Source organism: Lutra lutra, chromosome 3 (assembly GCF_902655055.1).
Source record: "Lutra lutra chromosome 3, mLutLut1.2, whole genome shotgun sequence".
NCBI classification, from domain to species: domain Eukaryota; kingdom Metazoa; phylum Chordata; class Mammalia; order Carnivora; family Mustelidae; genus Lutra; species Lutra lutra.
In genome coordinates, this window is record NC_062280.1 from 189,125,392 (window position 1) to 189,147,797 (window position 22,406).

General features: G+C 44.8%; 1 protein-coding gene across 30 annotated transcripts in view; it reads right to left on the minus strand.

Annotated features, from left to right (window-relative positions):
* Positions 1 to 22,406, minus strand: part of DOCK9 (dedicator of cytokinesis 9) — a 282,088-nt gene that overhangs the window by 138,223 nt on the left and 121,459 nt on the right. For all 30 annotated transcript variants that reach the window (XM_047720303.1, XM_047720297.1, XM_047720295.1 and 27 more), the window contains exon 2: positions 16,872 to 16,988. In XM_047720303.1, coding sequence (XP_047576259.1) covers positions 16,872 to 16,988 — 117 coding nt within the window. The remainder of the gene's footprint in view (positions 1 to 16,871; positions 16,989 to 22,406) is intronic.

Here is a 22,406-nt window from a genome sequence, read left to right on the forward strand (position 1 = left end):
ACTCATCTGGGGAAAGAATGAGCCACAGAAAAAACAAGTCTTGCATAAGCAGAGCAATTTTGTCAGTGTCTTTATCCTCATTTAAAAGGAAAGGCTGGGGGCGCCTGGGTGGCTCAGTAGGTTAAGCCGCTGCCTTCGGCTCAGGTCATGATCCCAGGTCCTGGGTTCAAGCCCCACATCGGGCTTTCCGCTCAGCGGGGAGCCTGCTTCCTCCTCTCTCTCTGCTTGCCTCTCTGCCTACTTGTGATTTCTCTCTGTCAAATAAATAAATAAAATCTTTAAAAAAAAAAAAAAAAAGGAAAGGCTGGGGGGTGCCTGGGTGGCTCAGTGGGTTATGTCTCTGGCTTTGGCTCAGGTCATGATCCCAGGGTCCTGGGAAAGAGCCCCAAATCGGGCTCTCTGCTTAGCGGGGAGCCTGCTTCCCCCTTTCTCTCTCTGCCTGCCTCTCTGCCTACTTGTGATCTCTGTCTGTCAAATAAATAAAATCTTTAAAAAAAAAAAATAAAAGGAGAGGCTGGAATCTACTGGCAGGGCCACTGGGGCATCACTAACGTTGGTCTTGGCACCAGTGAGGAGTCCTCACTTGATGTCCTCAGTTCCCAAGGTCTTCCCACTCACTGCTGAGTCCAGCCTCACCAATTCACTCGTTTAAAATGTGATTCCCACTTAGACTTTCCTAATGAGAGAGAGCGGACACAGCCAATGAATGTATTCTGATCTGCTTATCAATTCTAGTTCTCAATGCCCGTTATTAAATGGCATTTGGTTTGTTCTCTCGTGGAGTTGCCTATTGCAAGTCAGTTCTCTGAGCCCAAACAACTCTGGTCACACTGAAGAAACTCAATTTCTGGACTTGCAAAGCTAAGATCTGATCCCAGACCTTGGTGACTTATAAACCACAGCCCATGAGGCCCCGTCTGATAGCAGCTGGTCACTCTGCGACTCCATTATCCAAAAAACATCCCACTTTCTCCTATCGGACTGTGGATTCCTCCGAGAGCAGGAGACATCCCTCTATCTGTATCTCTGTGCTAAGTACCCAAGAAATGTTTCAAAAATGAATGAATGAAATAGCCAAGGGACACAGAAACAGGACTCCACCAATAATCATCCATTACTTGTATATAATTTCTTCTCTGTTCTTACAAAGAGTTCTCTGGTCCATTATAAAAACTGAAGTCTTCCCTTGAAGACTACAGCATGAGTGAGTGCTCTACTTTAATTTCTCCATAGATTTTGTTTACTAAAAGTCATATTTGGGTGATAGTCTATGGTGTACGCCAAATGGATTCGCATTAAATTTCTGCAGTTTTATTGATCTGGCTTGTAACAGAGCCTCAATCAATACCTGGAGATTTATACTCAATGAACACGAAAGTGCTCCTCAAAAGCAAACTTAATTTTTTTTTCATGGCTGTGGTATTCTCTTCTACTTTTCTATCAGTTAAAATCATATTCCTGCTAAAAAATTGGTCTGTATCCACTTTATATAAATCAACATCAAGATGGACATTCAAAGAATGTCTGTCCCATTCCTGTGTTTAGAAATAAATTATTTCCATTCTACTAAGAAAGCTTAGTGGCAGAGTCTCTAAGAAGCTTTCTGCACTTGCAAGGGGGAGGGAAGAAACATTTCACACTGTGAAGTGTGATAAGATCTGCAAATTAAATATAAATGCAGCTAGCATGACAACCACTTCGGATAGAAATCTCATAGCACAAAGCACAGCTTAAAAATAAAAGCCTTGGGGCGCCTGGGTGGTTCAGTGGGTTAAGCCACTGCCTTCGGCTCAGGTCATGATCCCGGGTCCTGGGTTCGAGCCCCGCATCGGGCTCTCTGCTCTCTCGGGGAGCCTGCTTCCTCCTCTCTCTCTGCCTGCCTCTCTGCCTACTTGTGATTTCTCTCTGTCAAATAAATAAATAAAATCTTAAAAAAAATAAAAGCCTTAGGGGCACCTGTGTGGCTCAGTCAGCTGAGTCTTGATTTTGGCTCATGTCATGATCTCGGGGTTGTGAGGTTGAGCCCCACATCGGGCTCTGCACTCAGTAGAGTCTGCTTGTCCCTCTCCCTCCGTTCCTCTCCTTACCCCTCCCCCACCGTCTCTCTCGCTCTCAAATAAATAAAAAAAAATCTTAAAAAATAATAATAAATGCCCTCTTCTAGCTACTACAACAGTCTAAATTATTTTCAGTTACTGTTATTTAGGTTAAAGGCTGGTAGTCTTTGACACAAAGAGATCCTTAATTACCTTGGCCAACTATGGACAGGAGTCTTACAAGGAAGTCCAAAAAATGTCAGGAGATCCTGAAAAGAAAAATTTAGAACTGCTACAGGAAGAGAAAGGGGTGAAGTCCTCGCCCAAAGGGCTCAGAAGATGATACAAGGACACATGAGAGCCCACGTCAATCTTCAGGAGAATTTTTTTTTTTTAATGGAATGAGTTGAAGGAGTTCAGATCGCCTCAGACCTGAATAGAAACAGGAGAACTTGTAACTATCTCCAAGTCTAATCTGGAAGGACAAATTTCAAATAGATGCTCTCTTATTTTAAAAACTTTTTTCTCTCTTGGTTGAAATTATTCCCCCCAAAGACAGGGGTCACTTCAGCACCTATGAGCCATCGCTCAGGGCGGCTGGCCCAGGGAGGCAGGGCTGTGGGTCACCTGAAGGGACAGACGTACCATACAGCAGGTCTCCCCATACGGGCCAGCCCTGAAGCTTCCTGGCATTCCCTGGCCCTCCTCTTCATCGCTCACAGCTGTTCCTCTGATGGTCTTCACCTTCAACTTGGAATCTCTCTCTACGAATGGAATTCCTGACCCCATCCTGGCTCTGACTTCTCTCCATCAGCGCCGGCTAACCCGCCATCCTGACCCCACTGAAGCGGGATACCGAGAAGCTCATGTTTCAAACTGCAAGAAATGTGAGGTGAATAATTTAATTCAACTTTCTATGGAAGAATCTGAGGACTGATATTGGAAAGGGGTTTGAACGCAGAGCCAGGAAACCTGAGTTCTCATGTGAGCGTGGCCTCTAATGAGCTGTGTGATCCTGAAGGAAAGTTTTAACTTTCCACATTTTTAAAACAGAGAGTTTTCTAAGGATCTCCAGGCTTCCTGTGTAATTTAAAAATTCCACAGTTCTGTGAACATGGAATTCTAAGTCTATCTCTCTCAAATGGCTTATTATCTGAGTGCTATGAGGTGCTTTGAGAGAGACTAAAGGACATCCAAAAAAAAAAAAAGAAGAAGAATACTAAGTTGCTTTGATTGATTACCCCATTTGTTTTTTTAGGAAAGGAATCTTTGGATTTGAGAGAGGGAAGAGTCACTTTGTAGACTTAAATAAAGGTAGGGTGAGTAGTAACAGACGTGCTTTCGTGTCATTGTTTCTTTACTGTTCTAACCCTCTCAACCCATTCGGTATGGGACTTTTTATTAATCACTTTACAATGGGCATTAAAACTGTAACAAAACAACCATCTTAATTCCTAGAGGGAAGCATGCATAGCCACTGCTGTTTAAAATATCCTATTTTATAAGATTTTAATTAAAAGACTGAGACAAAAGGCCCACCCTTCCCCCCGGGGGCCATAAGAACAATGAGGGAGAGACAGGATCCCAGAGAGGTGGGTGGGCTGCCTGGGAGCCAGCTGAAAGCAGCCTTCACAGACATCTCCCCATCTCTCGGGTTCAAAGGAGCCCAGGGCTGGGAGTGTCCTCCCTGAGATGGAAAAACAAACATCACAGGCAGCCCAGAAGGGAGGGCAGGCCTTGAAAAAGGAAGAGACGGCTCCGCTGGCGTTCTACACGGAACAGCTCTGAAGAGAGGGGAGGCCACCCTACAGCGGCTGAGACACTGAGTTACAACAGGTGAAGAAGGTCTTCTGGAGGCGGTCACCGCTCAGGCACGTGGCTGCAGAATGTGGAAGAGTGAGGGAAATGTCCCCGGTGCCACCAGGCCTCTAAGATGGGCTCTGAGGCCTGTGGAGGGCCTGAGGCCAGAGAAGAGGGCCCAAGATGCCCGTGGCCGGCTGGACAGGGATGCCCACCAGGTCTCAGGGCAAGGGTCAGCTCCGATCTACCCTGAGGCAAAAGTGTGGACACCCTCTGCTTAGCAGTCAACCCCCACCCATCTGTAATTCCATACAGAGCATCCTGCACTTGTGTTCATTTTTGTGTTTGTTTTAATTCACGTAGTAGAACTGCCTTCAGACTTTTGAGGGCTCGGTGCACTTGCAGAGAAAGAGTACTTTGATCTTTCTGGAGAAGGACAACCTTGGGGTATGGTAGGAGGAGGCCAGCATTCAGTGAGGGGAGGGAAGTAGATGCCGCCAGAAATCAAAGCCCAGGCGGTTGGGGGAAGACAGCTCTTGGGGCTGGCGTCCCTCAGCCTGGCCCACCTCCGTTACTAAGCAAGCAAACCCTGGGCTGAATTTATATTGTGCTCCGCTGGGCCAGATGGACAGAGTCCACTCCAGTGTTCTAAAGTTATCTTGGATTTTCAACTATTCCCTGTTGGGCAGCTCTCAACACCTCCTTCCCTTGGTCTCTAGGCCTGAGCCAAACTGCAGGGAACCTCACGTGTCTGTGGAGCTAGGTCCCCTTATAGCATGTGCTGGACCCCGGCCTTGGTTGCCTTTGTCTGTGCCCGAAACATTACTACAAGAAACTCTGGGGACTCGACTGTGACTTCTCGAGCACAGCATAGTGGAACCTTTCCAAACGTCTGGCACTGGCATTTGTTCCAGAACAGCTGACTTGCTTTGGGAGGATTCAGTCCCAAGCCAAGCTGGAAACTGGCTGTTTCCCACATCTCCTTGCGGAGATCATGTCTTGGAGACTGACCCACGGGGTTCTATTAACATCAGAAGATCCCATTTCCGGTGTCCTGAGAGGTCTCCATGTCGAATTCAGTAATAATTACAAAAATGGACAAGGCATGGGACAGGATACAGGTTAAGAGAAGGAATCCCATTTAGGTTTCTGGAGGGGTTTTACAAAATATAACTCTCAAGGAACCTGTTAAAGCCATGCTGGCAGCCAACTGTCCCGCACAGCTCCTCTTCCTCAGCCCCTATGAGCTCCCCCAGGCTTCCATTCCCAGGCTCCCCTCCTGCACCATCCTCTTCTGTTTGCTCAGAGTGCCGCCCTGTGTGACATCACTGACTTTCCTTGCTGGGCGTCCCCATGCGCCTGCGTGCGGCCCAGAGTGGCACCCACGCTGGTATGCCCAGCTTCCCTCTTTCATCCCTCTTACCTCTTCTCTGCCAGTCATCTCTCAAAGTTTCATCTGCTAGCATCAGGCTTCAGCTTAAATCCTTTCCATGACTCCTTATTTCCACCAGAACACAGTCCAAGCTCCTTACCACAACCAAAGACCTTGGCTGAGCAGCACTCATGACTTCTCTGGACTCCCCTGGCCTTCTTCAGCCCCCCAGCACACGGGGACTTGTGACTCCCTCATGCACCAGGCCATCCACCTGACTGCCGGGCTGCTCCCACCACCCATGTCCCCAACCAGCCCCGAGACACGTCGACTCTCCTGCTCGTCTTTGCTTTTCCAACACCCAGCAAAACACATGGCACAACATAAATGTTTGTTGAGTGAATGGGCGGTTGAGATTTTAAAATGGGGATGATTTTACTCAACTGTAAGATCATTCAGCGTTCCAGATGAGACAGTGTCTCAGAGCTGGCAAGCCTTCAGGTAGCCTCTGTCACCACATCATGTCCTGCTTCCTAAAATGTCACATGCATTTATAGGTGTCAGTAGACCTTTGAGAGTCATAATGATTTCATTCTGCTAACACCCAAAATCATACATTACATAGCTTTCCAAATGCAGTAAACTATAAATAAGTTCATGTTCACAAGCCTTCATAACCAGACTCATCGATTAAGTTCAGTTTTTAGATATTTTGTTTGGTTTATGTTGGGTTTGGTGTTACAACGAAACTTGTAGTCACTCTTAAATACCACTTCACAAGAGAAAACAGAGTGGGGTAGGGGGATCCAGAAAACGAGGAGTAGCCTTTGGTCATTTGGGGGACAAGTGGCAGGTCCAGCTTCCCCACCAGTTGCTCCACATCACATGACTCTGCAAATCCTCAGAAATGAACGGATGTTCCCTCGAGAGGAAAGAGGCTGCTTCCTAGGCCCTCAGCTCCCTCCCTGCCAACTGAGGGACATCAGCCAGGGCTACAAAGAGCTTTCCTGCATGCAATGTCGCTTTGGATTCTTGCACATCTACGAGAACCCAAATTTTAGGGCAAATTGTTATCTCTGAACTATAAATTAAGAAAAGTGAGTTTTAAGAAGGCTTCTCACCTACCCCAACACCCAGATTAGTAACAGAAAGACCAGGGCCTAAACTTCTGGCCACGTGACTAAATCTTGGGTCTAGAGCGCCTATCTTCCCTCTGATTGATTTACGTTCCATTTGGTAACAAAACCTTTAAGAAGATATAAGCAAGCACAGTCTCTTTTGTTTTCTACTTATCTGCGTGTGGCTCCATATGTCTTTCTCTAGAATGTAATTTCAGTTGCCAAAAAGACCATACCTTTGCGTGAACACCTAGCATGGTAAATACGCTTCGTGTTACACCATGGCCATTATTTACATATTCCAACATCCTGCTGAGCTTTCCTCCCAGGAAGGCTCACTCCTTCAGGTTCTCCTCATCACTCAGGAGCAGTTTCAGTCACGCACCAAGGGCGACTGCCCTCAAATCCCTCCATGCATTTGCCGGCATCACCACCGCCACACTGGTCTTCCCAGACCATCGGGCCTCAGCACATCAGCTCCTGGGAGGACATCCAAAGTCTTATTTTAAACACGGCGGAGCTGAGACTCTGCTCTGCTGACAAAATGCTAAGCAGATGGGGAAGTCCTGACTCGAGGACCTCTGGCATCAGGGGACTTCACTGAACCTCCTTCCTCTGTCCTCTCTGAATCTCACGCACACACAGCACACACACTCAGGTCGCGGTCGCACACTCCGAGCTGGACACACTCTGCCAGGCGGCCCTGACAGGAAGAGGCAGAGCAATGGACACAGCAGGAACCTTTCAGGTTGCAGCAACCGCAGAGATTTTGAACTTACTAATACGTTCAACGACATCTGGTGATTCTGAGGCCAAAACCTAGATTTTCTCTTTAAGGACTCTGTGTTCTTGTTTTTGCATGCAATCCTACGGTGTCTCCTTTCTTCTACTCCCCTGGTCTCCCCCTTGAGACAGTTTTATAGTTACGAACAATTATAAAGATTGACTGGATAGTCAATGAATGTAGAGATACAGTATAAATAAATCTCCATGTGCTTACATGGTCTTAAGGTATTACCTTCACTTAGAACTTCGTCTGTTATTCATATTTAATAACCTAAGACAAATACATTAATCGCATACAAAAAACTGTCCTCCTACCCCTCAGTGCTTACAAGGATGGTCCGTGCTTATACCTTTTTACCAACTGTGGGACATTTACCCTTCTCTCCGACCTATTTAAAATGTGAGCTAAACATTATTTTTTCTAAAAAAGCAAAGAAAAAGACCTGAGGAAGGAAGGGAGGGAGGGAGGGAGTATGGCCTGAGGCGGGGAGCACATGCATACAGTGCTGGACTATGAGATTTATCCAGTATCTTTTACTCAACATAAGAGAATCAAATCTTAGATCCATCGATGCAGGTGATATTGTGTGTGTGTGTGCGTGTGTGTGTGTGTGTGTGTGTGTGTGTCCTATTTCATCTAGTTATTTATGTAGTTAATCTCAACTCCCTACTTGATCGTAAGTTTTCCTCAGTAGCGTGCAGTATTTCTTTCTTTTTTAAGATTTTATTTATCTATTTGAGACAGAGAGCAAGTCCAAGGTACAGGGGGCACAGGCAAAGGGAGAGGGAGAAGCAGACTCCCTGCTGAGCAGAGAGCCCAACATGGGGCGTGATTCCAGGACCCCAAGATCATGACCTGAACCAAAGGCAGACACTTAACTGACTGAGTGACCCACAGTCACTCAGTATTTCTAATAAAAATCATGTAATAATACAGATCTGCCTCAGTGAAAAAAGGCTACTTCCCTTCCATACCCTTCCCCGTGATCCATGCTGCCTAGCAAACGTCCCCCTGTGTGATGCAAACATGAAAACGCCCCTTTTCCAAGGGCTACTTTATATCCCTCCAACTTTATGTCCAAGTCAAGCATTTCTGCTCATTCATCCACGAGGTCCTCAGCCCAACATCCACCTCTAGGGCCTCCACACACGGCCAACAGTCCATGGGAGGCCATGTCAGGACCTCAAGCACCTCAGTCTGGGGCCTGCCGCTACTCCCCACCTCCACACACCATCTTGCCACTACAACCCACATCCCCTGTTTTCTCTTCTCAGTTCTCCAGTACTGACATTCCCAAAAAGGCTGTTTTCACCAAAATGTTAGATAGAAGGGCCCACTCTTGGTTGGTGATTCATACCTTCTCATTTCCTCTCTCCCTCTCACTCATTCATCCCACTCAGCAAGTATTAGTGAATTCCTGCCCTGTGCCATGTGTTTCCAGGTGCTTGGAAACATCAGTGCATGAGACCAAGACCGTTGCCCCCACAGAGCTCACGATTAAACCAGTAAGTATGCTGGAAGTGGATAAGCAATGTGGTGAGAGAAAAATGAAACGTAAATGGGACCAAGAAGGCCAGAGCGGGTCAGGCAGCATGGCAGTGGGCGAGGATCTCACTAAGAAGGTAAGATTTGGCAAAAGGCTTGCAGGAGGTAGGAGACAGCTGGGTAAAGAATTCACTGGCACAGGGGAAAGCCTGAGAAAGGGCCCTAAGGCAGGAGATGGCCCAGAGGGAAGGAGGCGCCCTGCAGAGGCCAGTGTGGCTGCAGCTGAGAGTAGGAAGACAGGGAGGTCGTGATAAGGTCTTCACCAAAGGGCTCTGAACACAGAGGTGATACCATCTGACCTACCTTTTAAACTTATTTTTAAAAAACTACTCTGGCTACTTGTTAGAATAAACTGAAAGGCATTCAGAATAGGATCCAGAAGACTTGACAGGAGGCTCCTGCATTAACCACAGCATGACACGAAAGAATGAGGGCTGTGGCCACGGTTACAGCTGTGGAGGAATTAATCAATCAATGATTCTTACTGTCACCCCCTCTTCATCCTATTCTCTAGGTTTCCAAACCCTTCTCACAGCACCCCACCAATGAGCCAGCCAGTGACTAGTCTCTCAGCCCAATCCACTCTAAATTTCTCAATAGCCAATCCTCTCACTGTTCAGAGATGGAACTCTCTCTCCTCCTTCTTTCCCCAAAGACTGTCAGTTCCATCCCCAAGATCCCCAAAGAGCCCTGTTTCTTTTTTCTTTTCTTTTTTTAAATTTTATTTATGGGGCACCTGCCGTGGCTCAGTGGGTTAAACGTCTGCCTTCAGTTCAGGCCATGATCTCAGGGTCTGGGGATTGAGCCCTGCATCAGGCCCCTGCTCGGCAGGGAGCCTGCTTCTCCCTCTCCCTCTGCCTGCTTGTGCTCTCTTGCTCTATCCAATAAATGAATAAAATCTATTTTTAAAAAATTATTTATTAATTTGTGAGAGAGAGCTTGGGGAGGGGGATGCAGAGGAGGAGGGAGAGGAAAAGACTCTCCAGCAGACTTCCCACTGAGCGTGGAGCCTGATGCAGGGCTTGCTCTCATGACCCTGGGATCATGACATGAGCTGAAACCAAGAATCAGACGCTTAACTGAGCCACCCAGGTGCCCCCAAGAAGAGCCTGTTTCAAACCACATCCCTATAACATTGGCATCTTTCATGTCTTCCCCATTCCTGGATTTCCCTTCTTAGCTCATTCCCTCGTTTTCCCAATCCTGTTAAAGCCTCTTGTTCTTCTTACTCTGAGCCACAATGATGCCTTCTCTCTACTACCCTGTAATACTAACCGCTATACCCACCTGCTCACGGCAGCCCTGGCCAGAAACTATCTTCACTGGTCAAGACATCCTCGGTATCAACTCCCCCACCCCATCAGGAGGAGCACAAGACTGTCTGCCCTTTCTGCCTATCCTCTTCAAAGTCCTCTCACTGTCTTCCAGGACCCTGCAGTTTCCTGGTTCTTTCCCAGCTGTCTGTCTTTGCTTCCTACCTCCCTTCTTCCTCAGTGAAGGCACACCCAAGATCCAGTCCCCATGGAGGTACCCCCATGCTCTAGGCCTCCGGGCTACTGGCTCACATTGCTATGGGTGAGCCCAGTTCAATAACCCCTGCCCCTCTCTCAGACTGAACTTCTGCATTTCCAACCACTTCAAGGATTCTCAGCACCTGGATGTCCCACTATCTCCAACTTAATAGGATAAACTCCCATAGGACTCAATCTCTCTCATGCTAAAGTCACATTCTCCTTCTTATTAGAAACCTTACGTCATTATCTCTTCTAAATTTTGAGCAATTTGAAAGCAAGAGCCGGGTCTCCTGTTCTAAGCATCTCACTAGGCTGCACTCCATTGCACAAGGATTAAAACTATCAATTACAAGCTAAACAAATATACTTTTCAATTCAACTGATTGGTTCCATCCAAAATATAAGCTTTTAAGACATATTTGATCATAAAAATATGATCTATCCCTGTTTTCCGTAAAAGTCATTACTTAAACTAGAATTAAAATTCTCATGTCCTGAAGGTCTGGCCAATTTCAATTTTGAAATATTACTTATCCAGATTTTATTAAGGTGGGTTCAGTCCTAGACATGAACTAATATCCCAGAAACCACAATGTTCACAGAAAGTTACACTGTTGGCCACTGAATTCCCTCTGATAAAATTTTCGAGGAATTTATCAAAAGAACATTTTTCAATAAAAAGCTCAAAACAAAGTACTGAGGTTATTTTTTTGGCAGCATATAATAAAAAGTGAGGACAAAACAGTGTGGAAAGAATTTTTTCTTTTCAAAAGGACAGATGGGAAATGAGATCAGGGACTTCCAGGCCCTTTGTAAGCAACAGGGCCTGGCTTCCTTTTCAGGTCACTGGTTTGTAGATCACTATCAGTCTCATGTTAAGTAGAAGAGGAAAAGAAACAGGGGGGAAATAAAAATCAGGATGTTATTTAAAGGGAAATGGATTAACCACATTTTTCTATACAATGCTGAGAACACTCTAGGATTCTCCTGTCTCTAAACACTGCCAAAAATGAAAATTTCTAGGATTGCCCATTCCTAATAATCTTTCCTTGGTATGCCTGTCTTTCCTTTTAAATTCTCTTGCTAGGGAACATGATGATACTAAACCATGAAATATGCAGGAAGAACACTGGAGAAATTACTCCTCACCCTGACTTGGAACAACTTTAAGGATACAGCCATTTCACATCCATGGAGCACAGAAATCCTGCAACCATGTGCTCTTCCCCCCCCCACAAATTGTGGTAAAATGTCCATAACATAAAGTTTACCATTTAAACCATGTTTAAGTGTACAGTCCAGGAGCCTTAAGAACACTCTCACTGTGAGCAGCCATCACGACCATCCACCCACAGAACTCTTATCATCCTGCAAAACCGAAACTCTGTACCTTTCGAACACTAACGCCCCATTCCCCCGGCGCCTGACCACCACCATTCTACTTCCTGTCTCCATAAATGTGACTAATCTAAGTACCTCTTCTAAGGGAATCATACAAAATTTGTCCTTTCCGAATGTCACATTTCACTTAGCATAATATGCTCAAGGCTCACCCACGTTGTGGTCCATGGCTGAATTTCCTTCCCTTTGAATTGTTGAAAAACATCCCATTTTATGGAAAGACCACATCTGGTTTACCCATTCATCCACTGGTGCATACTGGGGTTGTTTCTGTCTTTTGGCTGTTGTGACTAACACTGCCATGAACACGGGGGCACAAGTGTCTCTAAGTCTCTGCTTTCGACAACTTTAGGGACATCTCTGGGAGCGAAACACGATACGCTCTTTTCTGTTCTTCCATACAAATTCTATCCTTGTTAGTTTATATCACACACCAAACACTAGTTTTTGTGATATATACATGATATCCATAAACTGCCACCAGCATCGTTTCTGACTAATTACTACCTTTCCCATATTCTACCACTTTACAGAGCTGCACACACATTAGTAAGCAATGCAACAAGCCAGGGCACAAGGGTACGTGGTACACGGAGCTCCAAAGCAAGCTACAGATTCAGCGGAGTGATGGCAATAGTTAAGTACATCAAATCATGGGGCACCTGGGTGGCTCACTTGGTTAAGCATCTGCCTTCAGCTCAGGTCCTGATCCCAGAGTCCTGGGATCGAGCCCTGCCTCAGGCTCCCAAAGCAGGGAGCCTGCTTCTCCCTCAGTTCTTCCCCCTACTCTGCTCTCTATACTCTTCTTTCTCTCCTACTCCTCTCTCTCTCACACAAATAAACAAATTAAAAAAAAAAAATCTTTAAAAAAAAAATAATAATGTCAAACTACCAGCATCACCCGATAAAGGACTTCTGCCTGAAGGGGAACCGTGACTGGAAGTCAATGGCCAGACCCACATCAGGCTCTATGTGTCTGACGAGAAGGGGAGCAATCCTGGACATTATTTTCAGTCGTGCATAGATGTGTCATTTCTTCAGAAAAGTCAACTTGCATTTCTTGATCTAAAACATTCTAACAGTAAAGAGATTAGGTGGGTGTGAGGTGGGTGGGAGGACAGAGATTCACACACACACAAGGTCTGAGCCTTCATCCTGGCCACAGCGCAGGTGGTGGGTGACCCGGGATCACAAAAGGTGTAAGAAACCGTTAGGGAAAAGCCCAAGACAATGTACTTAGATGTAAATGTAAAACCTTAAATTAGCTGTAAGTTACATCTAATAACTTAATACTTACAGTGTGAACAGTAAGTATTAAAGGGATTAAGAGAATGGGGAAAAAAATCCTGTGGACTTGAACATCTTCAGAGGACATGGGATGTGAAGTGGCCTCAGAAGGGTAAGAAGATTCTAGAAGGATGGAAGAGAAAAGAAGGTATCGCCAACAAGGAGAACCATGAAGCCAACACAGAGACAGAAGAGAACAGACCCCAAAGCAGGGGGCTGATTCTGAAAAAGGAGTGCAGTCAGCCAGCGAGGGATGCATGAGCCTCACACCCCTGCCCCCCACCCAGCGCAGATAAAACTCAACTTCACAAATATTCTGAGTGCGAGAACTATCCTTCTGCCTTTTTTATTTTTTTATTATTATTTTTTTAAGGTTTTATTTATTTATTTGACAGACAGAGATCACAAGTAGGCAGAGAGGCAGGCAGAGAGAGAGGAGGAAGCAGCTCCCCACTGAGCAGAGAGCCCGATGTGGGGCTCCATCCCAGGACTCTGGGACCATGACCTGAGCCGAAGGCAGGGGCTTTAACCCACTGAGCCACCCAGGTGCCCCCCTTCTGTCTTTTTTAAAATCCACAGTGACTCCATGTCTCTCAGATTATTTTGTCTGTTTATTTTTTTTTCTATTTTATTTATTTATGTGACATGGGGAGCGTGCACTCAAGCAGGGGGAGCAGCAGACAGAGGGAGAAGTAGGCTCCCAGCTGATGCAAAACCCTATCCCAGGACCCTGGGATCATGACCTGAGCCGAAGGCAGATGCTTACCAACTGCGCCACCCAGGTACCTGTCTGTTTCTTTTAAACACTCTTCTCCCACCCCTCAGCAAATACACTTGACCAAAAAAATTTTCTGTACATAAGACTCATGTTCAGAGAACACAGGTGTCCTTGAAAGCTGATTGCTATCAGGGCGCCTAGATGGCGCAGTCAGTTAAGCACCCAACCGTGGTTTGGGCTCAGGTTGTGATCTCAGGGTTGTGAGATCGAACCAGGCATCAGGTACCACACTTGCAGGAGTCTGCTTCAGACTCTCATCCCCCTAAAATAAATGGATAAATCTTAAGGAAAAAAAAAAAAAAAACCCTGACCAAGATTAACGTATGTCTTGCTCTAAAACCGTACAATTGTTTCATCACTATCCATACTTAGATTTTAGTCAATTATCATTGCAAATGCATTTGACAGAGCTTTGCACAAAGTTCTATTACTTTAATAGTTAACTAATACTGTTTAACTTGTAAGCATGATCCTGCAAATTAACCCCCAGCATGCATTTTGCTCACAATTTGACCCACTTCCTAACCATCTTGCTGGGTTTTTTTCCATATGAAATACTTTTCCCTGATCTAATTCTTCTCTCTGCCTCTAATAACAGATGGAATTCTATTCTGCCTAAAAATAGAGAGACAGAGGGAATCTGTGACACTTCTAAGACATTTTGCTCATTCAACTAAGTAGACAGTTATTAAAATCACCAAGACAATCTAACAAGAAAGCACAGTGTAAATGGCCTTACCTAGAACATAGGAATCTCCAGGAAAACACATAACAGCCTCCAAATTTAAATGGAGTCCATCATAATTGCTGTGATGGGGATCAAAGCTGAAATTCAAGCTCCTCAATCTTTGGGAAAAACTTCCCGAAAACAGAAAATAACTTCCTTATTCAATCTTGGCCAGCAAAATGTCAGCGAGTTCTTTGCCTTTCCTAGAAAATTTATGCCTGGTATCTCCACGGAAATCGTCACAAGCAAAAGGGACAAAGGAGTTTTTCTCAGAGTTTCAATCATCTGGTTCTACAGCTGCTTAAACACCCAGGTTCCTTGTCCCTGGGGTAAAAGATGATACTAAATTAACTGTATCTTGTTTCTTTGATTTGTTTGCATCGTGAGTAATTTTATCTCGGGTTGCAAACACAACTTTGCATTCTAGGTTGCGAACACTGGGATAACTTTATTACTCATACCAAGAAGAATACATATACTTCATGCTCAGAGAAACTTGAGATAACCTTTAGTTTCCTCGGAGCACACTACAGGAAACATGTGTCAACATGAAGCCTAATTTGTAATCATCTGATTTAACTTCTCATGCTGATAAACTTATTGCCAAAATCACAGGCAAAAGAAATCATTCTGAGGCTTCCATTTATGTTTTAGGTGAGTAGTCTACTATGCAACGACGTTTTCAAAAACATCCTATTTTGAGGCATGATCTGAAACCACTTATCAGTGGAAGGTACTTGGGCAGCAGAATCACACTCAGGGCCAATGCCACTTCCACAGCATTCCTTATTTTTCAGGAAGGAATTAAAGAGTAATCATTTTCTTCACATGTACCTCTTAGAAGTTTAAAAAAAAAGTGAACATTTGTGAGAATTCCCAGATTTGTTGTAAACTGGTAGAAATTTGGTGGGGAAAAAAAACTTCAAAGAATATAACTTAACAATTGTTATCAACATGGAAGTTTCTAAAGACAATGCAGTAGGCACAGAACTGTACGTGGTAGGTTATATTTAAGGCAGTGGGATTAAAAGAAAGTGGTGGGGGAATGCTTTTAACATCAGGTATTTCCTTTTTTTTTTTTTTAAAAGATTTTTATTTATTTATTTGGCAGACAGAGATCACAAGTAGGCAGAGAGGCAGGCAGAGAGAGAGAGAGAGGGAGAAGCAGGCTTCCTGATGAGCAGAGAGCCCAATGCAGGGCTCGATCCCAGGACCCTGGGATCATGACCTGAGCCAAAGGCAGAGGCTTTAACCCACTGAGCCACCCAGGCGCCCAACATCAGGTATTTCAACAGCATCTATTCTGTTTTGTTTTACAAGTAGGTAGTGCTTTTTATTTTACTTTTTAATTTACTTTCATTTTTAAGTAGGTTCCACAGCCAGTGTGGAGCCCAAACCAGGGCTTGAACTCATGACCCTGAGATCAGGGTCAGGGTCAGATCAGGACCTGAGCTAGATCAACAGTTGGAGGCTCAACCGACTGTACCACCCTGGAGCTCCCATAGCACTTTTCAAATTATCCCACAAAGAATTAAGTTTTAAGAAAAAAAAAAAAAAAGAGACAGCTCAATTCATAGAAAACAGGGCATTGGATGATAACAGCACCAGGTAAAGAAGCTTCGAGGCAGATAAGAAGCACACAATGAGGCAGGTCCCAGAGAGCAAGGAGAGTAACCCGAACCTGCACACAGCCCGCAGTGACCGCAGGCGGCCAGGCCTCTAACACCACTGGGGTCCCACTATCACTCCTCACTGCCCTCACAGCTCTTTGTGGGTGGCTCGGCCACAGGCTCTGGAGACCTGAGACCGGAAGCAACAATCTTCAGAGCAGCTCCCAGCAGGAGGCGGGCCAAGCGGTCTGCTGGCAGCCCCCACCCCGAGATCCAAGGAACAGCATGTGTCGCTCACCAGAGAGGCAGACGTCAGAACATTCCTGGTTACCCCAAGCCCTTCCCTGGGAGCCCACACGCGGTTCAGGGGTTCTCTCATGGTGGCTTCCTAAAATGTGACCCTGAAAGGACACACGACAAATTCTTCCAGTGCTCCCCAGCAAATGCTCTCCTTAGCACCGAGTCACCGGCACAAACCGTAAATCTCTCTTCAAATGAAGCTCGTAAGACACAGGAGGTGCTTGTGTCCATTAAATCCACCCAGAGTATAGCACTTTTATTAAAAGTATAACACACACAAAAAATACTTATGTCCTACGTGTAATAAATACATGCATGTGTGTATGTATGCATAGGCATGCATATGCCTATATGCATATATAAACATATATAACACATATTCATACCTGTATGTATTTATATGCAAAAATAATACATTTTAAAAAATCAACCCATAAAGGAATGCATGGAAAAATGCAACGATGTAACTTCTCTCTCTTAAATAACATCTTCATCTTTTAAAAATCCTAAAATTAAATAATCAAATAATAAATCAGTAGATTAAAAATAATTATTTGTAAAGACCAACCACATGGCTCTATTTGAAAGTTAACTACCTGAAAGTCATCATAAGGGAAGAGCAGCATCTCCCTTAAACAATCATTCAGGATCTGTGTCTTCTTCTGGACGATGACATTTTCATAGTCGAGTGGTTCAATCAGCTTTGGCTTCGCCTAAAAGGTAAAAAAAAAAAAAGTAACTGAAACACTCTTATAGATAAATGATTAAAGAACTTTGTACTATTTTTGCATTTTCCAACTTTTCTTCAGTGACATTATGTCAATTTTACTATAAAGAGAATCAGAAACAAGACAGAAAAGTTATTTTCAAAGTAAGAGAAGACACTTCCTGGTACTCTGTCTACGATTCTGCTTTTTTAGTTACGAAAGCGCAAAGGAGGCTACGAAGTCTGGCAGAATGTCCAGTCGTGTCCTGGGTCACCCCTGGATAGGTCAGTCCCCATCTAAGCCTCGGGCTCTTCCAGAACTGCCCTGTGTAGACGTCCAACTGTGGGCTGGTGGTGAGGGCTGGATGCCAACAGTGGCACTCTTCCTGGCCCAGGATTAAAGCATCCACAGGGCTCACTATTTCATATAAGACTCCACAGAACTCTTCTCAGAGTATCAAAATATCTCCGTCTCCTGAAATGTCTATATACTCATTATATAATACTGAAACACACGAAAATGTGAGCTATGAGGAGTGAGAGAATGGTATCACCTAAACCAGGGCTTGTGCGTGAACCTCAGCAAGTAGGAACGACCATCCCTACCACGCACTGAGCAGAAGTAAGAGGCAATAAGCTAAGCAGGAAAAGAAATGAGAGAATATGCTTTGTTTGACTATTTCCAAATTTAGCCTTCTCAGTAAAAATCTCTTTCTCGGTAAAAATCTCTTCTATCTATTGCCAGGCATTGCCATGGTGTTTACTAATCACTACCCACACGGAAGGCACTACGTGGGCTAGGTCAAGGAGAAAGACACCTATATCGCAGTATGCCAAGTAATAAAACAGGCACGCGTGCACGTGAGTGTCACACGCACGCGCGCACACACACACGTTCTCAGAGGTAGCTAAGTCCATAATATCAATAGTTCCTACAAAATTATTTTTGAAACTATTAACAAAAATCATCTGATTACATAATCTCAACATTTTATATCTATTCAAATGACAATACAAATGAAACATATTAAAGACATCCAGTTCGTCACATCACATTGGGAATTGTGGCTGAGGCTGCTACGTGTTCCCCAAACCTCTCCTCTCCTTCTAGGTACAGCGGGACCACCTCTCCCAGCCTCCCCGGGGTTAGGCGGGGCCCTGTGTCTTGAGGTCAATGGCAGGTGAGAGGAAGGAGTATGGCCACTGCCAAGCCTGCACCGTAAAAGTTCTCCGCCAGAGACTGAATGATGTATTCCTTCCAAAATTCGCACGCTGAAACCTAATCCCCAGTGTGATGGTTTTAGGAAGTGGGGGCTTTGGGAGGCAATTAAGTCATGAAGGTAGAGGCTTTATGAATTGATTAGTAATCTTATAAAACAGACCCCTGGGAACTCTCTTCTGCCGTATGAGGACACTGTGAGGAGAAAGCCATCTATGAACCAGGAAGTGGGCTCTCTCCAGACCCCAAGTTGGCTGGTGCCTTGATCTTGCCTTCCCAGCCTCTAGAACTGTGAGAAATAAATATGTTGTTTAATCACCCCCTCACCGCTTGCTTATATTCTGTGCCAGCTGCCCTGAGTGACTGAAACAGCCTCCCTCCCTTCTCCCCTCTGCCAGCATCATGTACAGGACTCAGGAGGCCTGAGGAGAGGATAAAGCCCCAAGAGAGAAGGAATCTGGACCCTGAACCACCGAACAGAAGGCTGCTTCCTGAAAACAGGTGCCAAAATATCTGTGAGCAGGAGCAAAAGCACCTACTGTGTTAACCACTGAGATTCTGGAGTTGTTTAAAGCGGTTGTCGGCTTACTCCAGCTAACATACCTACAAATGCCTATTTTAACTTCGATTGCCTGATTTAAAAGTAGACTCTACAAAGATGTTTGGACATGCTAAGAAAAGAAATGCAATGACCAAACAAGGGCACTGTTATAATTTAGCAAAATATACATTTACGGACAGAAATAAAAATATACACAAAAAATTAAAGCTATCCTAATAGGAGTGTAATTTCTTCCTACAAGATATTCATAATGTTGAACTGTTTCTACATTCAGAAGATGTTCCAAAAAAGAGAGACTGACACAGTGTTTTTAAAGAAAGAATTGCCACAGAAACCAATAAAAATACTCTCCAAAATACTTTAATTTGACTTAAATAATGTGCTCTTTACTTTAGTTTGTTACATTGCATGCAGTAATCAGTTCTTAAGTGTTTGTTGGCAGAATGGATCGATCTCATGATTAGCAACACTGTCTCTGGGAATCAGGACTATATTCCTAAGAAAACCCAAAGATGCTCATAGCTTTACACACTGACAGAGTTCTAGATAGCGACAGCTACACTTACATTAGAGAGAGGTCAGAGAGAGAGATCCACCAGGATGAGATGGACACTGCATTCTCCCCTATTCCATACGCTGTCCACCACATGACGGTGACTAGGTAAGCTCCGAGGGGGTGACCTGGTCCTCTACACCACCCCTGGGCACCTCCAAAGCTACCCCTGGGTGTGTTCCCTTCCTATACCTTCCAACAAGGGCCACCAGTGCAGTCCTTCAGGCCACAAGGCAAGGTCAGTCTACTTGTCAGAAAACAGTACTACAATGTCAGCCTTTGTCAGAAAGGGTGCTGAAGGGACCTCCTGAGAAAGGGTCTTTTCCTAGCCAATGATGTTTGGGAGTTTCTGCCTTGCTCCTACAGCACAGCTCTCTAGGTAGACTACTCTTGTATTCTTAGAGCAGGGATTGGCAAACTTTTTCCTGCAAAGAGCTGAGAGTAAGTATCTCAGGCTTCACCAGCTTACTGTTTACTAAACTCTGAGCACAAAGGCAGCCACAGACAATAAATAAACAAATGGACAGAGTGGTGTTAAAACTTTACAGAAACAGGCAACAGCCAGATTCTGCCCAAGAGACACCGCTTGCTGATTTATGCTGTAGTTTCCTTCACCCCTTAGTAATTAATCCCCTTTTACCAATTTAATAATTCTTTATATTAATTTTCCATTTCCAATTAACTGATATATTTCCTGTCTCTGGGCTGATACACACAATACATGTACACGTTCTTTCTTTTTCTTTTTTTTTTTTAAGATTTTCGTTTGTTTATTTGACAGACAAAGATCATGAGTAGGCAGAGGCAGGCAGAGAGGGGGAAGCAGGCTCCCGGCAGAGCAGAGAGCCCGATGAGAGAGAAGCTCGATCCCAGGACCCTGAGATCATGACCTGAGCTGAAGGCAGAGGCTTTAACCCACTGAGCCACCCAGGCGCCCCAACGTGTACACGTTCTTAAATGTATTTAATGATTCTCTCTCAGCATTTGACTAAACCTAGATTGTTTAAAAGATTTAATAAGTGAAAACTCTAAAAATATTCACAGGTCAGTTCTGCCTGTTTCTGATATGCTTTCGTTAACTGCATGGATTACTGTTTTCCCCTGACTGTACCTTGGAAGTAGCTAATGACTCAATGTAAGGTTTTGGCTGTCAGGATTACCTTGCTTTGGGTGCCTCTGTGTAAGCTGGAAGGCTAAACACAGATGATCACACTTCATCCACTGGAAAATTAACTAAACAAGGAGGCTGCGTCATTGAGGGGGCTCGACTGCCCTGGTGGCATCTATAAGCCAACCAAAATCCAACTGGGGAATGCCTCAATGTTATAAAATTATTCCTCCCTTTGCTTCTGCTCTTTCTCTCTGTAAGTCTCTCCAAGCTCCTAACTGTTCCTAACAACTTCCGGTTTGGTGCCACCTGATTCGAAATGGTTTTTGTTCAAACTCTACCAATGCTTTAATATACCTCAGCTTATCTTAACATCACTTAGAGCCAGTATAAGGTAGAGGAATGGAAACGTCATTCCGTGTTACTGAGGTAGATGACAAGTTGAGCAAGTAGCCGGAAGTGTCCCAGGTAACCTACAGACTGGGTCAGAACATGGCCTCTGTCACACAGAACTCCTTCTCCAGGCCACCCTTTAACCGGTCTGTGTGCACCAGCGCTCAAGCAGAGTAAACGTGGGGAGGGTTTCTAAGCCAACGTTCTGTTAAGGAATGATGATGCCTGTAAACAGGAAAGCCCACAAGGTTGATTTCAGTATCAGGGAAATCTTCACGGAAGAATGTCATGTCTTGTTTGGTCTCAAGGACTGTGAAGATCTGACACATGGACAGACCCTTAGATCACTCACTGAGCCCTGACGAGGCAGCCGTATTCAGCCGCTGCAGGGAGCGCTTTCCAGGACAGAACCACTGACCCCAAGGAAAAGGGGTCAACTGGGAGTGACTCACTTGTTACCTAAGAACAAGACAAAAAGCTCTTGCTTCAAATACAAATAACAAGTCACCCGCACCATGCCTCACGTGGCCTCAGGAGGAGAAAGGGTGAGAATGGAGACAGGTGAGGGAACAGGAAAAGCGACAAGGTGGAGGTGGGGGAGGAAGAGACCAAGGGGACAACACTCGGGGTAAGACAGGCAGGAGCCACAGAAGTGGAAGAAACACAAGGGGGAAGATAAAGACTGAAGCGGCAGCTACAAACAAAGGACAGTGGGCCCGTGGGAAGTCATACCTCTGGGCCTACTCAACTGGGGGTTAAGGGCCTAACTGCCCATTTTCTACTCTTCTTTGAAAGGATGATTCAGTGGTTACAGCTGTTCACTGTTCTTCAGCATCACTGAGCTTTTCCAAGTGGTCACATGAGTGGGGAACAGCCCACTAGGGTAGGGAACTGACTGGCTTATAGCATCACTGGTGACAGGAATGACTAACAGCAAAATGAAATTAGCTAATTACCAGACTGCCAGTACCCCCATTTCCTGTCTAGTAGAAAGAGGCTTAGGGTAGATCTGGCTCATGGCCTTGGTTTTTAAAGCCATCAACACAATGAAGTTTAATCCTTCCCAGGGTACACAGGTACAAGAGCCAAGTTCTTGATTTTCTATGGTCAAAAGCAAGATTCTGAGCCCAGAATTACCCATATCAACCCATGGTCATCGATGGAGCTAATCCAGGGCCATCAGAATCACCATGTTTTGAAAACCTGAGAATACACCGGTTTGGACTTTAGCCAAAGATGCTGTGTTTCGATAAGCACGATGGGGGTTTGTTCAGCTCTTGAGCCTGTGACATTCTGAACTTGTACAGGGTGTGATTATGTTGCTTCTGTAGCAAGGGAAAACTGTAAATCAATCTATGTGTACAACTTCTTTAGCTTTTGTCCCCAATTTGGAAGTTAAGTGTCCTCATTTATGAACATTTGCTTCTTAGGTTATTGTGAAATCAGACAGGGAGAGGACCATGGTACTCTCAGTTTACAAAAGTCTACGGGTTCTCAAAGTGGGGTCCCAGTAACAAACGGCAGCAGCTGAGAAGCTGACACAAAAGTAAACTGGATCAGAAACTCTACGGGTAGGACTTAGGTATCCGC